The sequence below is a fragment of the Lissotriton helveticus genome, chromosome 3_1 (assembly GCF_964261635.1).
Source record: "Lissotriton helveticus chromosome 3_1, aLisHel1.1, whole genome shotgun sequence".
NCBI classification, from domain to species: Eukaryota; Metazoa; Chordata; class Amphibia; order Caudata; family Salamandridae; genus Lissotriton; species Lissotriton helveticus.
In genome coordinates, this window is record NC_136061.1 from 1923323364 (window position 1) to 1923346344 (window position 22981).

Consider the following 22981-nt stretch of genomic DNA (forward strand, 5'->3'; position numbering starts at 1 on the left):
GCTGCCAAGTTCCCCAGGCTCTTCCCCGGCAGCACCGAGGGAGGTTATTGCCCTATTCAGATGAGCTGGCGCCTGTCTTCACAGCCTGGCCCTGCCACCTGCTCCTGGCACAACGCCGCGATGCCCTTTCCAACATGGCCGCCCCTCTTCCCGCTCTCTGGTCCTCGCGCCCCTCAGTCCCTCGTCGCTGGCATAAATGAAAATATTGCATATGAAGAATACTACATAACGACCGCTGGTCACGCCGGCCCCACCACATCGGCCGGCGCTTCCAGTATGAGCGCAGGTGCCGACAGCCAAAAAATCACGCCCCTGCCCCTTGGCGCTTCTTTCTAGATTCTTCTCAAGTTGAGTGGTCAGACCGTGGCAGTCAGGCGAGGGTGCTAGGAAGGGCGCTGGCCGCCTGCCTGCTGGTGAACTCACGACTTCATTGTGCAAATTGGAACCACGATGACCAGAATGACGGTGCAAGCCGCGGCGGCAATGAGGGCCGCAATTTTGCACACCTTGGCCCGTCGGAACTCTGCCTCTTTGCGCTTTAGCAGTGAGTCGTAGCCGGGGGTGTAGATGTCTTCCATCCAGTATTCCAAGTTGTTGGGGTTTAACGATTCTTGACCCTGAAATTGAAAGAGTGGAAGAGTGAATAGGTTGAGTATCAAGTTTAAGGGAGGAGCTACAGTCAGGCAGTACTTAATTTGTAAAATATGAAGTGCAGGTGCTCACAGTCTTTCACGAGGCCACATCCACTTCCCCAGCTCTGCCCACTCCCTCCAGTGGCCCCATCCACTTCCCTTTATTGGCTCCGCCCACATCCACATGCCTCAATACATCGGAGTCACCTCCTCCCTTATTGAGTTCCGCAAGAAGATGAAGGGCTGGCTCTTCACAAAAGCAACTCAGGCCCCTCACACCTACACACCTGCCCAAATCCCTAGATACCCTCCTGGGTGATTAGTGTGCTATACAAATCAATATAACATAATATAACATATTGGAAGCCTATGAGAAAAACTTAAAAGTGAACTCAAATTAGAGAAAGGTCATTTGAGGACTTGAGGCAGCTTTGCACACAAAAGAAAATGTGCTTGCACTGCGCTGTTTAAAAGAAAGAAAAGAAGGAAGGAAGGAATACATTAAAGAAGGCAATAACAAATTCAGGCAGGAAGAGGAGCACTGGAGTAAGGAAATAAATAAGTAATGGATGAAAGAAGGAGGAAATAAGAAAAGAATGTGAAAGGAAGAAATGAAGGGATAGAGAAAGAAACACACCATGTATGTTTGTAAAGCACATATTCACTAGAGGGGGCCTTGACACCAAATTAAAAATGTTGTTATCCAGCTCAATTGCACTAATTTTATCTAAAGATGAAAGACTGAGTGGCCACACCAAGATTTCAATTCATGACCCTGAGATAGAACACAGATTCCTGGAGTAGATATAAACATATGTGCAAGAAGGAAAAAATTAAAAGGGAGAATGAGGGAGGAGGAGAGGTCTAAAGGCAAAGATAGACGCAGTAGACAATGTGAAGAGAAATGTGGAAAGCAGAGATTGGGATTTCAAGATTGGAGTGGAACTTGATGAGAAGGAAAAGTGAAAAGAGGAGAAAGGCAAGGGAAGAAAAGTGGACGGAGGGAGCGTGTGAGAGTAGAGTGGAAGGGAAAGATGGAAAGGTGAACAATGAAAAGCATTTAATGAGGGGAGGTGGCGATTAAGAGAAAACGCAGATGTAGGGCAGAAAGTGAAATAAGATTGGAGAGAAGTGAAGGAGTGAAAGGTGAGGGGGAGGAAGAAAAGCAGATACTGAGATAGAGCAAGCAAAGAGTACACCTCTCCTTTATTGAACATACAGTCATTAAGTATGTAAAGTTGAGAGGTGACAGGAGTGTATCATTCTTGGCCTGTCTCATCAATGCACAGCAGTGTTGTCCAAGGCACTTAAAAGCGGTTCTTTAACTGTGTTAAGTTTTATGCCATAAAAAGATGTTTTATGTCACAATAGGTATTCCTGATAAAATATAATAAAGTGTCAGTTATACCATTGGGATAACGCCTTGATGGAGAAGCACACTTTCATGCTTCAAACACATAGTCCTATTACATGATCAGACTATAAGTGGCAAAATCCTACTGCCACCTATTTTCAAATGAAGTCAGACATTCAACCTTCATTCAGACCAGCTTCCACACATACTTTTTAACTAATAGAGCACAAAATTCAACGGAGTCTGCCGCCGGTGCTATATTAGGATTGTAATTTATGATCAGCGAGTAACAAAAGGACGTCTGTGACAAAAAACAGAAACCCACTGAGCTATCCACATAAATATAGTTCTGTCATCTGCATGGTACATGTTCTACATTACCCCTCTGTGCTACAGTCAATACTTCAACTAGACAAAACTCTGATCTCTCTCCAACAGGGACATAAGGCTGTAAGTATGCAGCAGGGGTTTACGGGACATGGTTCTTTGGAGGTGCAGGCTTGTAGGGGTGGGGGGGAGGTACAGAGCGCCCAACAAAGCCTAGTCCCTCTGATAGAACATTTTGAGTCAAAGCTATTTTTCTCCAGGTCAAAGCTGAGAAATTCTCTGTGTATCCTCTCTCTTGTTAGGGGGTACATGGGAAAGCCTCCTGGTTCGAGTGGCCAGGTTTGGCAAGGTTTAAAGGTAACCTACTAGAGTGCGTCACGGAGATAGCGTTGCGGAGAGATAAGTTTCTGCTACTCGGAGATCTTAATGTGCATTTAGAGGATCTGTCGGACAAAGGAGCGATGGAGTTCCGTCAAGAACTTCAGGCCTTACAACTAGAGCTAAAGGGCCAGCTTCCAACACACCAGCATGGCCACTTGCTTGATCCAGTATTTGCGAACTGGGAGGAAGTCATAGCGGCTCTCCCCGTGCCCCTCCCCTGGACCGACCATTTCCTGGTACCATTTGAAATTCTTCTCCCTAAACATAAGGTGACAGACCCCACTCCCCTTAATTACCCCAGGCGCAAATGGGCCAGGTTCTCCCTGCCAGAGTTCAATGAGGCTCTTATCGCAGAGGGCCCCCCTGGAGGTGATGATGCGGAATCGGCAAATAAATTGCTTAATGACCGTATCACGGCTGCCCTGGACCGTACGGCCCCTTTAGGCCGGCCGAAGGAGGGCGGCCGTAAACAGAGAGCGGCACCCTGGTTCAATGAGGAACTGCGTTGTGCTAAGAGGGATTGTAAGCGAGCTGAAAGGCAATGGAGGGTAGCCTATGACAGCCAGGCGAGAGAGAGATATCTCGTCAATAGACGGGCATATCACAACCTAATCAGGGGAGCGAAAACTGCCCACTATGCCGATAGGATCATGGGTGCAGAGAATTCAGCGAAAGAATTGTTCTGTGTTTATAAATCCCTGGCTGTCCCCAAGTCCTCGGCAGGATTAGAGGATTGTTCAGTTGTTGCCTGCAATCGCATTGCTGACTATTTTGGCGACAAAGTGTCCAAAATTTATTCAGCCTTTCCTGCCCAACCCTTGGCAGGGGGAGAGTTTGAAGCATCAGTAAGAGAGGCTTATGGACAAAATCTGCTGCTTAACTTCTCCACCCCACCAGTAGAAGACCTGATCAAAATATGAAGATCAGTGAAATCAGGCTCCCCACAGGACCCAGCATCCCCTAAACGGCTGGGGGACAGCTTGACGACACTAGAACCATACATTAGGCATCTGTTGGATGTCTCCTTCAGGTCCAGCATTATTCCTAGGGAATGGAAACAAGCTGTGGTGCTCCCCCTCCGCTAGAAGCCTAATATCAGCTTCAAAAAGCTGGAGAATCTGCGTCCCATCTCTCTTCTACCCTACTTCTCTAAAGTGGCGGAGAAGGTGGCCAATTTGCAGTAAATGCAATTTGTGGAAGATACCAATCTTCTACATCCCACCCAGTTTGCGTTCCGGCCTCGACACTCGACGGAGTCAGCGCTCCTCAAGGCATCCGAAACCATCAGGCAGGGTGCCGACGAGGGCCATACTATGGCCTTGATCCTTCTGGACCTTAGCGCTGCGTTCGACACTGTAGCACATTCCATCTTGCTACAGTGTCTGAACAAAGGAGGGGTAGGAGGTGCAGCGCTAAAATGGATCCAGTCGTTTCTATCTGGCCGAGGTTTCCAAGTCAGGCAGGGCGACTGCTACTCCGAGCGAGTAGCCTTGGACCAGGGGGTGCCGCAGGGCTCGTCCCTGAGTCCAACTCTATTCAATCTGTACGTTGCCCCGGTTGCCACCATAGTGGAGAGTCACGGTTTGCGCATGGTGTCGTACGCCGACGACACGCAGCTGGTCATCTCCCTATCGCGTGCACCCGGTCTTGCGGCAGACATCTTCAGAGCATGCATGCAAGACCTAGCTGCCTGGATGTCTGCCAACTGCCTTAAGCTCAACGGAGGCAAGACTGAGGTGCTGGTGGTGGGGGGAGACCGAGCGGGTTGGACGTCGGCGTGGTGGCCACCTTGCCTGGGACCAGCACCAATTCCCTGCCAGGAGGCGAGGAATCTAGGTGTCTGGTTCGATTCCAACCTAACTTTCGGACCCCAGGTCAATCGGGTGGTTGGTACCTGGTTCGGGATCCTCAAGACCCTCAGGAAGGTTCTGGAGCTCCTTCCTATCAAAGCCCGCCAAATACTAGTGCATGCACTAGTCACGTCCAAGATGGACTATGGCAATCTGCTCTACCTGGGGACTCTCGAGAAGAATCTGAGCCGCCTGCAGGTTTTACAAAATGCCGCAGCCCGGTTGGTTCTCAGACTGCCCAGAAGATCAGCTTCTAAAGCCGCGCTCCAGGCCCTGCACTGGCTTCCGTTGAGAAGCAGGGTGGAATTTAAAGCATTATGCACCTGTCATCGGATCGTCAACGGCAGGGCACCTCTTCCCCTACAGGGTCTGCTGACACAATATGAGCCCTCTCGTTCCCTCAGATCCTCTGGCTCGGGGCGCCTGTCCATTCCTAAGGTGTCCAAAGCAAGGATGGGCGGCAGATCCTTCAGGTATCTGGCTGCATCTAGCTGGAACAAACTTCCTGTGGCGTTGCGCCTGGAACCCTCAGAGCCCATTTTCAGAGCCAAGCTAAAAACATTTCTATATGCCCGGTAGTGGGTTCCCACCTTAGTACCTTCTCCTGCTAGCGCTCGCATCATAGCGCGGGGACACGCCGTTGTGCGTCACCAAGCGCTTTACAAGACCCCCTATTATTATTATTATTATTAAGACTGAGAAGGGATTCACGGTCTCACGTGCAAACTCAAAGTATGGATACTCAGGGCCCAGTGCAAGCTTTAATACAAAGCGATGGTTGGGAGGGGTGCTCTGAGAGTGAGGGAGGGAGCCAAGGGGTACTGTAACAGGAGTGAGCGAGTGTTGTTGCAGGGAGGGGCATGGTGATACAGAGGGGAAGGGGACTGTAAGCAGAGGGGCACTGAGATACAGGTGAGGAAGGCACTGTGGAGAGAGGGGCACTGGGATAGTGGGAGAAGGCCACTGTGGAGAGAGGGCATTGTTGGAGGTAGCGGTGGGGCACAGTCACAGGGGCAGGGATGGGAAGTGTTCTTCAAGGTGCTTGTGGTTGCAACGGTGCCCATTGCAGAAGGGACGGGTGTGATAGAGACGAGATGGTGCTGGGACAGGTAGGAGCGTGGTAATAATACACTGACTGGCAGGAAGAAATGTTTTCACTTTCGGACCACCCTCAGCTGCTTCCTGTATTTTGTTATTACGCTGCAAGGCCTTGTCTGGGCTCCTGAGGCAGGCAGCTACTGGGAAGTTTCCTGCGGGTGCCACTGTGCAGGAATTTATTGATGGTGTCCCACGGCCAAGCACTATTCTGTCACCTGTAGAATAACAGTTGTGTGTAAAATAACGCACACACAACTCACCTAACATTGCAGCTTTGGCTACACTGGACAGCGCAGACTGCTGGGTAGCGCAGCTGAAATTATGCTCCCAGTTCATCGCTCGTCCAGTTTATACTGCGCCTGACGCAACACACCTGCCCTTCCCCCACACTGAAGACCAGGCACTGGTGCGCACCAAAGCAAGCAAACTAGCAGCATGCACCAAATCCGAACGTACAGCTGCACAAGCCTTGCTCGAGGCTGGGGCTTTTTAATGGCCTGTGCACAGTGCTGATGTGCATAGGAGAAACATTCAATAGACCTGGCCCTGAGAAATAGGTGCCAGTGCTCAGCACCTGAAAGCACCTGCATAAATAAGCACTGCAGTCAGGGTATGCAATGTTGTGTTACTCTTCGCAGGTTCCTGTGTTTTATTCATTTACCCACTCGCACCATGCTTTTTTTCTCTCCAGAATATCATTACAGATCACTGAATGTTTTTTTATCTTCTCTAGGACGGAGGTAAGCATGTTCTGTCAGATCACGTCTTGCATGGGTTTGAATCCCCCCTCACATCTGCTTCTATTTCAGCAACAGGGGCAGAGCCTTGGGGAAGGGTGCTCCATGCTTTCATTTCTTTTCTGACTCAGATGCGTTACAGTGACCTGTAGAATTATGTTGGTGGTGAAGTGTGACGGGGATAGAGCACACACATAGTCACAGGCATCACATCAACATTTGGTAGAGCCAGGCAAGACATGAACATATGAGACAGAGCCCAGCCACATGTTTGACTTTAGGAACCCAAAAATTGGACAAGACACTGTCTTATTTTCAGCCACAACAGGAGCAAAAGAGATGCAGGGACTTAAAGAACGACAGAATTACAAAGGTTCGACCCCTCTGACCCTTGCAAATAAGCTGACTAGAATCAAATGTTGAATCATTCAGGAAAAAGGTATCAGGCAAACATATGGGCAAAGTATAGGAATAGAACCCGATGCCCTAAATATCTTTAGTCAAAAATATTGTGTCATAAATGTCATTGTAAATATCGCCCTATTGGAGTAAATAATAGAAAATCTACCCCGATGGAGCCATATTTGTGATACCAATATTTAGTTAACAATATTTATGTATTGGTTACTCATATTCTGGTATACAAGCCGCAGCAAAACTAATCACATCAGACATCAAGTACCTCCCTGATTCAGAAGGGAGCCTGGCAAGGTGCCCGTGTTATACAGGACACGTGAAACTGATTCATGTTCAAAATGGGATAGTCCCTGCATCACAGAATATCTAACCCAGATTTAGTGACCTTTGGGTACTCCTAGACTAAAAAGGTCATCCTGGGAGGGTGATCTTTTCATTCAATATCCTAGTCTGACTTAAGGGGCAAGATGACAAGGTGATCTTTTACTCTAATTCACAGGCAGACAAATTTTGTGTTTACGCCACATAGTATTACGCTGTTTTAAAGGGCAGTTGACGTGGTGCCCACATTGGGCAGAATATTAAATCTTGATTCAGGAAAGATTGTTATGTCTGAGTGCTCACGTCTCATAGTGATTTATAGGGCAGGGCTGGCATGGTGGACAATCCCACAATATCTCAAACCAATATAGGGGTCAGCTTCCTTTCTACTGACATCACACATTGTCTAATGCGGGGTCAGGGGCAGACTGGCATAGTGTCTCCATAAAATATTTTCTTCCCCTAAATTAGTGCAATTCGGCAGAGCAGCTGTATCAGAAAAAAAGCAGACAGCTCAGACTAGGATGGTAACTCACATGCAGGTCCAGCGCGGCCAGCTTGCACTTCTCTCCAGAATGCCTCGTGTATTCCTCGATGGTCCAGGAGGGTTGCGGTCGCTTCACCTCCGACATCTCAGTGAGGCGCATGTCCGTGTAGAGCGGGTTACTCTTCATATGTGACTTGAGGGACGTAGGATAGGGGTGAGGGCTGAAGACTTGTTCTACCAGGAAGGAGTCCTTGGAAGGTTTGGACGGCTTAGATGCTCTGTGGGACTGCCTCATCTCATACTGTCTGTCCGTCTGCGACATAGGAGAAGACATGCAGTTAGTATCTGATGACCAGAATCACATTACATCATTGAACATTCACATTGCATCATTGAATCTCCCTGTGCATCAAGAGAACACTTTATTACTAGAAAGGCCTACTACTTTCACCAAGATGATTCCTCCATACGCCGACAGTGAATCAGTAGCCAAACCTACTTTTACTAAGAGTTCTTTGCATCCCAGATTATACCTACCTACTCTGAGAGTGTGCTGTATAAGTAACACGCATGTTACGCATCCTAACTGATTATACTTACCTTCAGTGAGTTTACAATGCGCCTCCGGCTATACCTAGCAATACTGTTAATACAAAGCATCATTGACCATATGTATCAGCACAAAAAGTAGATTGTGTCTTTGATACTTACCTACACTCGGATTACACTGTTTTACTAAGAACACCTACCTACCCTGAAATAATCCCTTAGAAATAACCAAGCCTACCTTTACTGAGAGTACAGCACAACAAATCACTGATTACAATTACATACTGTGATATTACACTGCAACACTTGCTGTACCTTCATATATTGGGAGTACTGCCTTTACATACCTAATCTGAGGGTTCATAAAACTTTCAAAATAAATGCCACTACTACACAGAACTGGTATGTTAGGTTAGTTCTGCTCATAAAGCACTGGTTTATATCTGGAAGTTATCATAGCAATAGTGCAATCAAATTCAAGAAACAAACTGTTGACCATAAAGCCTGCTGGGTAGAAAATCTGGATTTTATTAAAGACACGGAGGCTAAGATTATCCCACCTCTTTTGCTCCCACCCTGGGAATGTTTTTTACCCTTTTGTTCTTCTTCTCTTTCAGATTAGTTGCTTCATAAGATCGTTGTGATGACTTCATTAAGTTCTCTAAAGTTTGGTGTTGGCTTCAAAGTCCTCTAATTTATTTCTAAAGTTATCTTGTTCGCTGCACAAAGAAGGAAGGCTACTGCGTGCTCATGGACTATTTACCCAATTGTAACGTTTATTCAAGTTCTAGACCTTTTCATTGTTGCTGCTGTGAGCTACGCAATAAAGGAGATTGCATAATCTTAGCCTCCGTGTCTTTAATAAAATCCAGATTTTCTACCCAGCAGGCTGTGAAAAATCTAAAATTTCAAGACCCTATATAACCACAGATGGTTGGAAGTGATGCAGGGCTGAAGGCAAAACAGCTCTACAGAAGGGTAGCTTGAAACTCGAAAAAACATTCACCCAGTTTGGCTTGTTGAAAAGGAGAACTTTTCAACAGGAGATTGGATGTACATCTTAGCTTTCCAAAGTTTCTAGAAGGAGAATATATTTCAGGGGTATCCTTAACATAAATGGGAGCCACACTAGGGAAGACGTGGGCAATGAGAGAGAGATTTAAATGCAATCACGATGAAAGACTACTCTATACTGGGATGACTTAACTGGTCATGACTTGCTGGTACTCTGAAATAAGCACTGGCAAACCGATAGCTCTCCGAAGAACACCCCACCTCTGCTCTCACCTGCCCTCCACCCCCAACTACAACAGATGCCAACACTGCGGCAAGCAACCTCCACCAATGGATTACCAACTGCGCCAACACACTCGCCTCCCTCCAGAAGACTACAGGATGACGCAACAAGCAAGCAAACTGATTCACCACGGCACTCCAAGAATCCAAGCACTCCTGCTGATGACTAGAAAAGACGTGGAGAAACAGCAAAACTCTGGAAACACGCACCACCTACAAAACAGCCCCCATCAACTCATCAAATCCACAATGAATAATTTACTCCAAGAGAGAATCCTCTCCAATGCCAACTCCAAGGAACTCTTCTCTATCTTACAGGAATTTGCCAACCCAACAGCGAGACAACAGACGTCCCTCCCTCCTAAGACCTCTGCAACAGACTGAGCTCCTTCTTTCACCTCAAGATCAAAACACTCTACGATACTTCGACGACCAAGACCTCTGCACCGCCTCAAACCCCACCCCCAATGACACCATCCAACAGACCCTACTTACTTGGGCCCCACTCACGACGGAAGACACCCTGAAAAGACCATGAAGAGCATCCATTCCGGAGCACCTTCAGATCCCTGCCCGCCACACATCTTCCACAGGGCAGCCACATCCATCGCACCCGAGCTACTTCAAACCATCAACTGCTCCCTCGTGACTGCCACAGTTCCTGACAACTGGAAGCATGCCAAAGTCAACCCCCTCCTAAAGAAACCACCCACAGCCCCTACGGACCTCAAGAACTTCAGGCCCATCTCGCCACTTCCTTTCGCAGCCAAGGTAATCAAAAAGGCTGTCAACACCCAGCTAGCATACTTCATTGAAGTTAACAACATCCTAGACACCTCCCAATCGGGTTTCCACAGCAACCACAGCACCGAGACCGCCCTCGTCTCCGCCACATGCGACATTCGCGCCCTCCTCGACCAGAGCCAAACAGCAGCCCTCATTCTCCTGGACCTATCAGCAGCCTTTGACACCATCTCCCAGCGCATACTAACCACCAGACTCCAAAGTAAGGCCCTTGACTGGATATACTCAGTCCTCACAGGTGGAACACAGAGAATAGGACTCACGCCCTTCCTCTCAGAACTGACAGAGACCAGATGCGGAGTACCCCAAGGATCCTCCCTCAGCCCCACCCTTTTCAACATCTAGATGGCCCCCCTCGCAACCATCGTCAGCAACCATGGGCTCAACATCAATTCCTAAGCAGATGACACCCACTCATCCTCTTCCTTACCAAAGATCCCGATGTCACCAGGCACAACGTCCAAGAAGGGATGAAAGCAGTCGCAGCCTGGATGAAGAACAGCTGCCTGAAACTCAACTCAGATAAAACAGAGGTTCTCATTCTCGGCTCCACTCCCTTCATGTCGGACGACACCTAGTGGTCCCCACCCTCGGAAAACTACTCACCCCGACAGACCTTGCATGTAACCTCGGCATCATACTGGACTCATTGCTCACTTTGAATCGCCAGAACAACAACGTTTCCTCAGCATGCTTCAAAACCCTCCGCATACTACGCAAAACATTCAAATGGTTACCCCCCGACTCCAGGAAAACGGTGACTTACACCCTCATCACCAGCAGACTCGACTACCGCAACGCCCTCTATGGCGGAATCAACAAAAAACTCCTCTGCAAACTCCAGACCGTCCAGAATGTCACAGCCAGGCTAATCCTTGATATCCTACAGCACAACTACATCACCCAACACCTCCGCCACCTCCACTGGCTCACCGTCGAAAGAAGAATAACTTTCAAGCTACTCATGCATGCCTACTAGGCCCTCCACAACATACGACCACAATACCCCATCAACAGCCTCTCCTTCCATACCCCCAGGAGAAACCTCAGATCAGCCGACCTCGCTCTAACCACCGTCCCGCGCTTCTACAGGAACAGAGCAGGTGGAAGGTCCTTCTTCTACCTCATAGCCAAGACCTGGAACAATCCCCCCCTTTACCTCCGGCGAAGCCAGACACTGCACCAATTCAGGAAAAACCTCAAGACCTGGCTCTTTGAATGACTCCAACAAAATGCATAAACCCCCCAATGCCTTGAGACCCTAACAGGTGAGCAGTGCACTTTACAAACCCATGATTGATTGATTGATTGATTTTGTTGCTGCTAACACAGAATTATTGTCTTTGACAATGCCTTTACTGATGCTGTTCAGCATCAGCAAAAAGAAAATATAATTGCCTTTTTCCAATGGTCTTATTCAGCAACAAAAAAGAAACACCGAAGACACCAATCTTGCAGTACAAAAAATAAATATGTTACATGTGCGCAAAGCCCCTTCTAAAAAAGAAATGATCAGCAGCAAATTGCAGCTGCCAGGCCCTCCTTGTAAGGAGTAAAAAGCAAAGAAAAAAAGTGTAGGGGTGGGAGGACAGTATGGGAAGTGTGGGCAAACATATTGGAATAGATAGGTGGGCAGGTGGAGGAGCGGTTAAAAAGTGATTGCCACAGAGAGACAGTAGCTGAAAGGGAATGTGTGGAGCATGGGGAGGAGAGGAACAGTTACACAGGGAGGCGACAGGGAGCTGGAGAGCAATGAGAATGTTGAGGGTTAGGCAATTAAAAAAAATAAAAGTAAGACCGACAGGAGTGGGAATGCAGTGAACGGGCTGGTAGGGCAGGAGCAACATGGAAAGCATGGTGGGGCTTGAATTTGAGAGGAAGACGCAGACTAAGGAGAGAGAAAAAAAACACGTGTTTTCGCATGGTGTGCTGAAATGAAAGGAAAACACTAGTTCCTTGAATTTACCCTTGAATTTAACCCTTTACGTGCTGATGACGGAACCGCTCCGTCATCAGCTGCGGTGGCGCTGTGCTGATGACGGAGCGGTTCCGTCATGGTCCGGCCGCCAAGCCTGCGCGGCATGGATTCCGCGCCTGCGCTGTTCGTTCTATTGAGCTCAACCGAGGCTGATGACGCAGCGGTTCCGTCACACAGCATGTGGCCGCCCCGCCCCCTTAGCGCTGTGGCGGAATAGCCGCTGCAGCGATGCAGTTAAGCAGTGGCAGGACACAAGCCTTCCAATCAAAAGGATGGTAAAGAAGCTATGGTCCAGGGGAGGGGCAAACACAAGAAGAGGAAGGAAAGTCATCAAATAGGAAGTAAGCAAATAAAATTTGAAAAAGCCAGCCAATGGTAAACAGTGGGCTTGCCCAAAACCACAGTAAGTTTTTGGTATAGTCCATAAGAATAATTTTGACAACAGTATTGATAAGACCTACAAATTTGTAGGTAGGGCTTATACCCAATGCATCCCTTCCAACTAAAATTAGGATAATTTCATGGAGCACAGCAGTTTTTGCAAGACACTCAAGTAACAGAATGTATGAGTATTCTTTTTCAGAATAAAGCTGGCGTGTGCATGCCAAGTTGTAAAACCTGAAGGCTTGTTACTCTAGCCATTTAAGAAATAAGCCTTCCAGCTTTGGTAAGTGCGTATTATAGAAGCTCTTTATTTTAGCAGGAATGTCCCAAGGCCTGTGCAGAGATGGGAGCTGCAGCCACTTAGCCTCTTTTATTAGCCACGCGTTGTTCCTTCCCCTTGCATCTTTGCTGCAAGTCTCAGGGCTGGACATCCAGGAGCTTGGAAAGGAAATGAAGTGGCTGGGCAGCGGTCATTGTGTGTTCAGGTTGGAATGCATACCTGCAATCCGGGTCTTCCACTGCCTGACTTAAGGGCAACTGAAGCCAGGATTGAACTACACACTAGAATATGTTATAGGCTGGTGTTCTCAAGTATATATCACCCTTGGGAGAAAAAAGCCAAAGGCATTAACAAAAAAACTTCTTTGCTGAAGCCATTGAGGATAGAAGAAAACCAGGATTCTGATGCCGACTTCTAGTCGCAGATACCTCACCATTTGAATATTCCTCAGGCGTCAGACTAGATCTGGAAACATATTCATAGTATCTCGGAGCACTGAAAGGAGGCACTGTACGACTCCACATGAATGCTGTTCCACTCCAGAAGTGACTTGAGGGCCTAAATAAGCACCACCCTGCCCACTGATGTCAGTGCCCTTCTTTCCGTGCCCCTAGATGTGGATCCGGAGCTTCTCTCGTTTTTCAGCGTAATTTTTCTACAATGTTTTAGTGTGCAAGGTGCTATCCCCTAAGATAAAAGGTTTTTAACCCTGTAAGAATGGTTGCAAACAGATGTCTGGGAAAGATCCCCACTAGGTTTGTCTGTAGTGTCTGGGGTCGAGCCGAGACTCCAAGACTTGCGGGGACTTCGTGTGGATGAACCAGAAGGTTATCAGGGTGGATGAGGTGAAACCTTGTCTTCATGCACAAGATGACGCAGTGCCAGGACTACTCCATGTTTGATTCTTGTCCAAAGCTCGATCTCGGGGCGTAGCCAAGATGGCAGCTCATTGAGATGTGTTTCTCTGTCCCTTCTCCCCCCCCCGCCACTGAAACACTGACTGGGGGGTTCTGCGAGGGGCAAAGCTGAGATTATAGTGGTCTGACTATCCCTCCCCCCCATCTTCAGAAGGGAGAGCCACCCTTCGGGTTGCGGAGGATGCAGCAGCAGTGCGAGGTGTGCGGACACAGGAGCAGATCCCAAGATGGCCACCACCAAAGAGCCCCGAGAGGAGCTGGGAGGAGCCTGGTAGCCCAGCAGAGCATGGGGCATTTTCACAACTGCCAGAGAAGTCCATGAGTGACTGGAATGGCAGCAAATCCAAGTGGAAGTGAGTTGGAGCCTGGAGTACACCAACACACAGCGGCTGGAAACAGCGTGGCCAATGAGAGGGCCCGCCCCTTGGGTTGATTGAAAGGACTGGAGAGTGAAGCCCAGGAAAAGGAGAGGCTTATCCCCTCATACTGCCCACTGTCAGATAGTGGACATGTGCCTTGCTCCTCTACCACACACAGAACAAGCAAGTGGTAATTCTCGGGGAGACACAGTGCCACGCCAGCCGTGCGTGTGGGGTAGCTTAGTGAATGCCCCTCACAGGCGGTGAGGCCCCAGGCACGGTGGTACTGTGCATGGGGCAGAGGCCAGCATGCTTGGTTAAGAGGGACTAGGGAAACAGACTTGTGCCCACATCAAGCATAGCGGTCGGGGAAAAGCAGACTCCTCCACCTGCGCCGGTTCCCCTGCACTTTCTGCCCAAAATAGCAGCTAGTAGGGGCAAGAAGGAACGGAATTTGAAGGGCATGCCAGGGGTGTTGAATTTAATGAAATATCTACTTGACCGAGGGACAGGTTGCTTCATAAATCTACTTATCCTGTAACAAAATCTACTTGTCCAATTTGTGCCATGTATTGCGGCGACAAATTATGGCAGAATTCTCATTATATAAGAGCTCTGAGCCTCTGTGATTATGCCAGGGCTCCTTTCATAGTAGGGTTTGAATACTAGCAGTTCCCTTATGTTGCCATGTTTCTGTCGATCTACATACTGGGTCTGGGTCTGAAGGTAATGGTAAGCAACAGTTTCAGTGCTGGGAATGTCCTTTTGAGTCTATGCAAACCTACTAACTTGCTTGTTTTGAGGGTTTTCACTACATCTTCTCTAATCTTTTCCCATACTGAGAAAGGTTGGAAATGTACTCCTGACAATGGCAGACATAAAACTTCTTCCAGGGTTGGGAAAAAGGTGGTTGGAGGGAAAGTGAACTTGCAAAGACTCAGATTTTCACATGAGCAAATCTACACCTGCATATTTGCTCATGCTAAAATACAGTTGACAAAATATTTTCTAGGAGTACTATTTCTAGGCCTACTTCTGTAAAATCGTGTGAATTCACGAAAGCTATATATTTGCACTTAACGCAGCGATATGGGTGCAGTTATGAGACTTTATTTAATAATTGGACCCCTAATTACATCTGGCGTTAACTGTGACCTTTTGTGTTTATTAAAATTCTGTCTCTCTCTCTATCGGCTTTCTTCACTGTGAGTGACAGCGCAATCTAGTCTTTCACAAGGAGCGTATAGACACACAGTCAGTGCCAGGAACTACTGTGGCAACGTGTGCTTTTTGAGACCAACATTAGTTTGCTTTTATCAATGTTTCTTATGCAGGTGAGCGACTGGCAGCTCCCACCCCAGTAAGCTTTTACAAAAACCATGCCAAAACAAGTCAAACATTGACAAAACCTAAAGGCTGACCAACAATTTCAGACCTACTGGCTTTGTCAATGCTTGATTATTTTTGTTTCCCAAAAACTTGTTAAAACTGGTTACACTGATTTTCCATTAGGAATAGTTTTGGGAAATACTAGCATACCACAACAAATTTTACTAAATGGTGCTGCAAAGAAATGGTACCTAAAATTTTACAGTAGTTTAGTGAAAATGTATTTGCATTTTTTTTGAACATTTTATTTTGAAAGCAAACAATCATCACTCTTGTTTTCAATCTTCTACAAACATTTGCTACTAATCAGAGAGCATTCTGGGAGCATTTTACATAGCCTCATATTGCTAAATATTGAAAACGTGTGTTCACATTTTCATACCTGAACCACTGTCAGTGGTGCAGTCTGAGCTTACACTAATAATAAGGGATTTGTGTTAATGAACCATAAATCAAGTTTTAACAGCATTAACGCATGGACTCAATATTACCTTAACTGCAGAAAATGCCTTACTCTGATCCAAAATCTGATACTGGTAGCCAAAGAGTTTGTGCTGTAGTGGGTTGTGCCTACTTGTCCCAAGGACAAAATACACAAGAAAACTTGTTGCCCTTGACCCCAAACAATATGTCACGGGCATCTAGCCATAGGCATTCCACATCCCTGACATGCTCACTTGTCCTGTGGACATGCGACAGCATGATGGACAACCTTCCCAGCAGAGTTCCCTCCAGGAGGGAACCAACACGGAGACCAACCCACCCAACGTTCTGCCGTACCCTCACCCCCCTTGAACATCCTTACTGATTGGAACCCAATCTCCACTGAGGACACCATCCGCCTGATGAACTCCATCCACTCAGGATCCCCCACAGACCCATGCCCTCACCATATCTTCAACAAAGCTGACTCCATCATAGCACCACACCTCCGAGACGTCATCAACTGCTCCCTCAACTCTGCCACCTTCCCGGAAAGCTGGAAACACGCCGAACTCAGCGCCCTTCTGAAAAAACCCACAGCTGACCCCACCGAACTCAAAAACTACCGCCCCATCTCACTCCTACCATTCCCGGCCAAAGTCATCGAGAAAGCCGTCAACAGCCAGCTCGCCGCCTTCCTCGAAACCAACAAATCCCTTGACTCCTCACAGTCCGGCTTCCGAGCAAAACACAGCACTGAGACCGCACTCATCGCAGCAACAGACGACATTCGAACTCTATTAGACAATGGAGACACAGTCGCCCTCATCCTCCTTGACCTCTCCACAGCCTTCGACACAGTCTGTCATAACACCCTCCTACAACGCCTCAGAAACATCGGAATCCAAGGAAAAGCACTGGATTGGATCACCTCGTTCCTTACCGGAAGAACTCAGAGAGTCCGCCTTCCACCATTCAAGTCAGAAGCCACTGAAGTCATCTGCGGCGTACCACAAGGATCTTCACTCAGCCCCACTCTCTTCAACGTATACATGAGCCCCCTCGCGACCATCTAACGCCAACACAACCTCAACATCATCTCCTACGCTGATGACACTCAACTGATCCTCTCACTCACCAAAGACCCGAACACCGCCAAAACCAACCTACATGAAGGAATGAAAGAAGTAGCCGATTGGATGAATCACAGCCGTCTGAAACTGAACTCAGACAAAACAGAAGTCCTTATCTTAGGCACCTCCCCTTCCGCCTGGGATGACTCTTGGTGGCCAGAGGCCCTTGGAAAAGCACCCATCCCGACGGACCACGCACGGAACCTGGGCATCATCCTGGACTCCTCACTCTCGATGAACAGACAAGTCAACGCCGTTTCATCATCGTGCTTCAACATTCTTCGCATGCTCAAAAAAACATTTCGCTGGATCCCCACCGAAACCAGAAAAACGGTCACCCACGCACTGGTCACGAGCCGCCTGGACTACGGTAACACCCTTTATGCCGGCACCACCGTAAAACTTCAGAAAAAACTCCAACGCATCCAGAACGCTTCATCCAGACTCATACTAGACATCCCGCGCAAAGACCACATTTCTAGTCACCTGAAAAACCTCCACTGGCTCCCCGTCAATAAGAGAATAACATTCCGCCTCTTAACCCACGCACACAAAGCACTTTACGAACTCGGACCCGAATGCCTCAACACACGACTTTCCTTCTACACCCCCTCCCGCCAGCTACGCTCCTCCAACCAAGCCCTTGCTGCCGTACCCCGCATCAACAAAACCACCATGGGAGGAAGATCCTTCTCCTACCTGGCTGCTAAAACCTGGAACTCACTCCCCATTCACCTTCGCCTCACTCAGAACCACCTAGCATTCAGAAAGCAACTTAAAACTTGGATATTCGACAAGTAATTCCCCACCCTTCCTCAAGCGCCTTGAGACCCTTTGGGTATGTAGCGCGCTATATAAATTATTTGACTTGACTTGACTTGACAGGAGGATGGGGAAGAGGCCACATCTCCCCTGATCAGAGCAATGATGGAGTTGTTATTTGACTCTCCCTGTGCAGTTCTCCTCTAGTTGAAGTGCAACACCTAGCAAGATGTGGAGGCGATTGGCGACACAGTCTCGACACTGGAAGACTGCGAGACCACGAGGGAACAGAAGCTAGATACCTGCCGCAATGCAGGCCCACTTGAAGACCTGGACAATCGTTTGCACAGGAATAACATATGGGTGCAGAGGGTGCGAAGGGGGCGGACATAGTGGCCTACATGCAAACCCACCTTCAGCTAGAGCCTGGGCCTGAGACACGAGACTCCAGGACAGCTAGACAGAGCACACGGGTAGACTTCCCTGGTTTGAGGGGTGTTGCCCAGCCAGACATTCTCGCATGCATGATTTCCAGCTCAAAGAAACCATACTTCGGAAGGCTTGTGATGCTCAGCCAGTACAGTTCTGAGGCAACATCTTCGCTCTGTACCAGGACCTCTCCACACTCATGCTACAAGGACGCAGAGACTTTAAACCAATTAAAGACCATCTCCACAATATGGGGAGTCTCATATAGCTTGGATCACCCATTCCAATTAATCTTCTACCTGAATGACACATTACATCAAATTAAATCTTTGGCCGATACCCATCGGCTGCTCGACCAACAATAAGACGCCCCTGTAGGCTCCCAACGAAGGCTCCGCAAGACTACGAAGAGACATCCGACTCAGTGTCAGACAGCAACAAATTCTTTGAAAGGCTCGCGACCGGATCTGGATACTATTTCACAGGAACATCAGGCACTACTGGATCAACATGTTGGTCTGAGCCTGGTAACATTTGTATGTGCCTTTTCCTTTTGTTTTAAAAGGAAAGAACCGAGAGATGTGGTTTTATATCTGTCTATAGATGGTCTAAATCTGGGACCCTTGCTGGTACTGGATACTGGGGCCTCTAATCACATTGTGACCTCCTCTCCTGGAGCTGGGCAGGGGGTGGGTGGATATCGGACCCACCCCTGTTCTGGGCAATGTTGCCCACATTGACTACAGTATGTACTGCACATTATATATATATATTGTATTGCTTGTTTATGTCACTGTTTAAGGTTGGGACGTACTCACACAGCTTAAGAACAGCTATCACAATACGGTAATACCTGCAATTCACTACTCACAAGCCCCATTTATTTATAAAGTTTTATATAGCGCGAACCAGATCCCGAAGGATATCAGAGCGCTTTACAAAAGGGTGGAAGGAAGGGCAAAACCCAATACCAACATCAAGTAATAATACAAAACATGAATAATCACATGATTCACATACAGATGACACAAAGGAGAATAATACAAAAATCAGGTATAGTTAAGACTTCCATTTATTGCATTGTTCATGTCTTGCAATTCTATCGACAATGATTTTATTTCAAGTGAGTTCTCTTTTTTAGCGAGAATTCGTTGTATAGAACTGCATTTGATCATACAATGACTTTTCACAATACTTAGAATCAAAGTATTCTGAATTCATGTGGCATCAAATTACTGTGCACTTGTCTGATTCCTCGATGGTTTGGCCTCACCAATACCGAGAGGCTGCTGAGGCCCCGGAAGTGCGAGGGGGACACTCCAGAAAAGCACTGTTGCCCATACACCTCATCATTTAGTCATCAGCCTCAATGTGAGAGTCCTAAATAACATGGCCAAAAGGCCTGTGGTTCTGTCCTTGCTAGAATAGAATAGAGGAGACGTTTGCCTTCTTCAGGTGATGCATCTTTTTGCTCAGGACTGAAACAGGCTAAAACCCTGATATTTCCCACAGCAATACCTGTCCCCTGGCCCTGCCAAGTGGCAGGAAATGTTGATCCTCTACTCACAAACCTTGTGCGGTAGTGTGTGAGGAAACTAGCAGAAATCAGTGGGAGGCTATATGCAAAACATATTGTGATAGAATGGCAACCGATCACTGTCTCATCCTTATACACTCCAAACAAGAGCCAGTAGCAGTTCATAAGCCAGACAGCCCTGGAGACCCTTGAAACCTCAGATCCTGCTATTATGTTAGGGGAAGCCTCAATCTTGTCATGAATAATGACCTAGAGAGGTCAGGACAGCGCTATGGGCAAACTGGGGCCAACTCCCAAAGTGGCCTGGGGTGGTTCAGGGAAGAAAGGCTAGGGGCTCACACGCACATGAGAGACTACACATACTATTCTGTAGCCTGCAAAATGTACGACTGCATCGATTACTTACTAGGCACACATAACCATAGAACCTATCTCGCAATCCAACCACACCTCATTCTTCACCGCCCTACAAATCAAAGCGGTCCACAAAGTGGAGAGACTGAGGTGACTGCACTACAGGCTATTCCGTAGGAAGGACATGGTCCAGGCCATTGACCGCACCATTGCAGACTTCATGTAAAGCAATGACACAAGGGGAGTAATGGTTGCTACCATTTGGGAAGCTCTCAAGGCTGTGACAATGGGGAGTTAATTGTCGTTTCTGGTGCGGACAACAAGATACCTAAAGAAAAGTGAGCAGAATTGATGGACTGAGCACAGGATCTGGAAGCTACACACAATCACTTTAGGGCACATCATATATTGCACCAGCTGGATGCCGCATGTGCCCAACTGTGAACCCTAAATGTGGACAGAGCTGAATATGCTATACTATGCCAACAGCACAAAATTTACATGGGCCGCAGACAAATGTGTTAGGCTTTTAGCACACAAACAGTGTGCAAAACGGCAACACAACAAGGTAACCGCTCTCTTGTGTCCGGATGGCACCAAGGACACGAAGAACGGTCACATAATCGCTTGATTCAGGGCCTTCTATAGAACTCGGCACATATCACAAAACGTCCCAGTCACCAATTCCCACACGTATCTTCAAGTGGCCAAGATGACTAATTTGACCGGGCAACGGACCAAACAGCTCGACGAACCCCATCAGGCTCCAGGATGTCATCTCGGCTCCAGGATGTCATCTCGGCTCCAGGATGTCATCTCTGTGATTGCCCGTGTGAAACTACAAAAGGCTCCTGGCCCTGACGGTTTCCCTCCCTAGTAATGTAAGACCTTTTGACAACTCTTAGTCCTGATACTCACTAGGCTTTTTAATTACTTTTGTTGACTCGGGATGCTTTCACGCACAATACCAGAAAAAACAGAAAAAGATAAATGCCACTGCAGCTCGTATAGACATATCTCCTTAATACATTTTGACACAAAACTCTTCACTAGCATACTGGGGGCTCGGCTGAACCTGCTCATGCCCCTTCTGATAGCTTTAGAGCAAGCAGGGTTCATCCCCCATCAACAATGCAGGGATAACACCAATAGATATTACACCTGGGAGACAAGGCAAAGAAATCGCAACAGGAGGCAATGCTTTTGGCTATCAACACTGAAAAGGTGTTTGACAGAGTACAGTGGCCATTCTTACTCACTACACTCAAGCATTTTGGCTTTGGCAACATATTATGCAGACAGATTCAGAGTAGCTACATTGTGCCCATGGCTGCAGTAAGAGTCAATGGGATATCCTCAGATCCCTTTCCGATATTTAGAGGCAAATGACAGGGATGCCCCCACCCTCACTGCTCTTCACACTATATATGAAACGCATGGCACAAAGGGTTAGGGATGACCCTGTGATCAGGGGAATCTGCTTAGTGTGGGACACACATACTATTAGCCTATACGCAGGTGATGTAGTGGTGGCACTGAAAGACCCTGTGCACTCCCTACACGCATTCCTAGACAAGCTCTGTTGCTATGGGGCGCTTCAGCCACGCCGCACCATATTGGAGAGTTTTTCTCAATCATGCTCTGGCTCTATGGATCCTTATTGACTCCCTTTGGTGTGCCTCTCCCTCTGGAAAACCACCACAGTGTCAGAGATTAATATCAACTTGCAGAAGTCTTGAGATCTCAATCTTACCTTTGCCTCACCCCCACCAAAAACTGCTGGAAGCACAGTACATGCTAACATGGGCTACCTCTACGTTCGCACACCTAGGGATACAGATCGCTCCCTCCACATCTGATACAATAGAATGTAACTATCGCACACTGATGCTCCAGACTAAGACCTACCTGGCCCAGTGGTGACATTACCGCCTCCCCTGGCTCGGCCAGAAAATGACCATCCTCCCTCCATCACTCTTCATCTTCAGGCTCTCCCGCTAACACCCGCCTTGGCATGTTAATATCCCTCCAGGCTGAGATCAACCATTTTGTCTGGAACCAGAAGAGACTTTGCATGCACCACACTCAGACACACAGGCCAACTTCAAAGGGTGGTTTGGGAGTCCTCACTCAGTACTGTCTCAGGCCGTGCAGTTACGCTACATGGCGGCATGGAACTGCCCCGGATCAGAGAAACATTGGTGCTTCATGGATATGCCGGTTGCAGGCATGACCCATAGCTCCAGCAGAAGCAGAAGCAGAAGCAGAGGCCCTTTGGTTTATACTCCCTGGCCACACAAGCCTCCTTCTTGGTATGGGACAGGATTGTGGGCTGCAGGGGATTGGCCTCCCTCGCATCTCTGATGACACCTTTCCTGAGCAATCCCGACTTCACACCAGGGCTACACCCGATGGCCTACACGCAGTGGCAGCAAGTAGGGCTTACATGCACCGGCCAACTATATGACACTGAATGGATAATCTCCTTTGACAAGGCTAAGGAAGAGTATGGGCTCCAGGAAACAGAACACCTCTGTTATCTTTAGGTCTGACACTGGGTTATGCATTGATCTATGAGACCAGGCACGCAGCAATCGCCCCCCACTCACCCCATTGAGACATGTCTCCTTCCAAAAGAGGGAGAGAAGCGCATTATGACAGAACCATTTTTTAAAACACATTTTATTGATTTTCATTACATAAGAAAACCATGTACAATAATATGTCTGCGGAGAACTCTTTTTGTTCATTGGGTCCATTAAATAAAACAATCTGTGGACATC

The 22981-nt window shown here is 47.7% G+C and overlaps 1 protein-coding gene across 1 annotated transcript in view; it reads right to left on the reverse strand.

Moving 5' to 3' along the window:
- Window positions 1-324: 324 nt before the first annotated feature.
- MINAR1 (membrane integral NOTCH2 associated receptor 1) overlaps window positions 325-22981 on the reverse strand; it is a 227520-nt gene continuing 204863 nt past the window's right edge. The window contains exons 2-3 of the mRNA XM_078684065.1: window positions 7654-7917; window positions 325-617 (exon numbers count right to left, since the gene is read on the reverse strand). Coding sequence (XP_078540191.1) covers window positions 420-617; window positions 7654-7917 — 462 coding nt within the window. The 3' untranslated portion in view covers window positions 325-419. The remainder of the gene's footprint in view (window positions 618-7653; window positions 7918-22981) is intronic.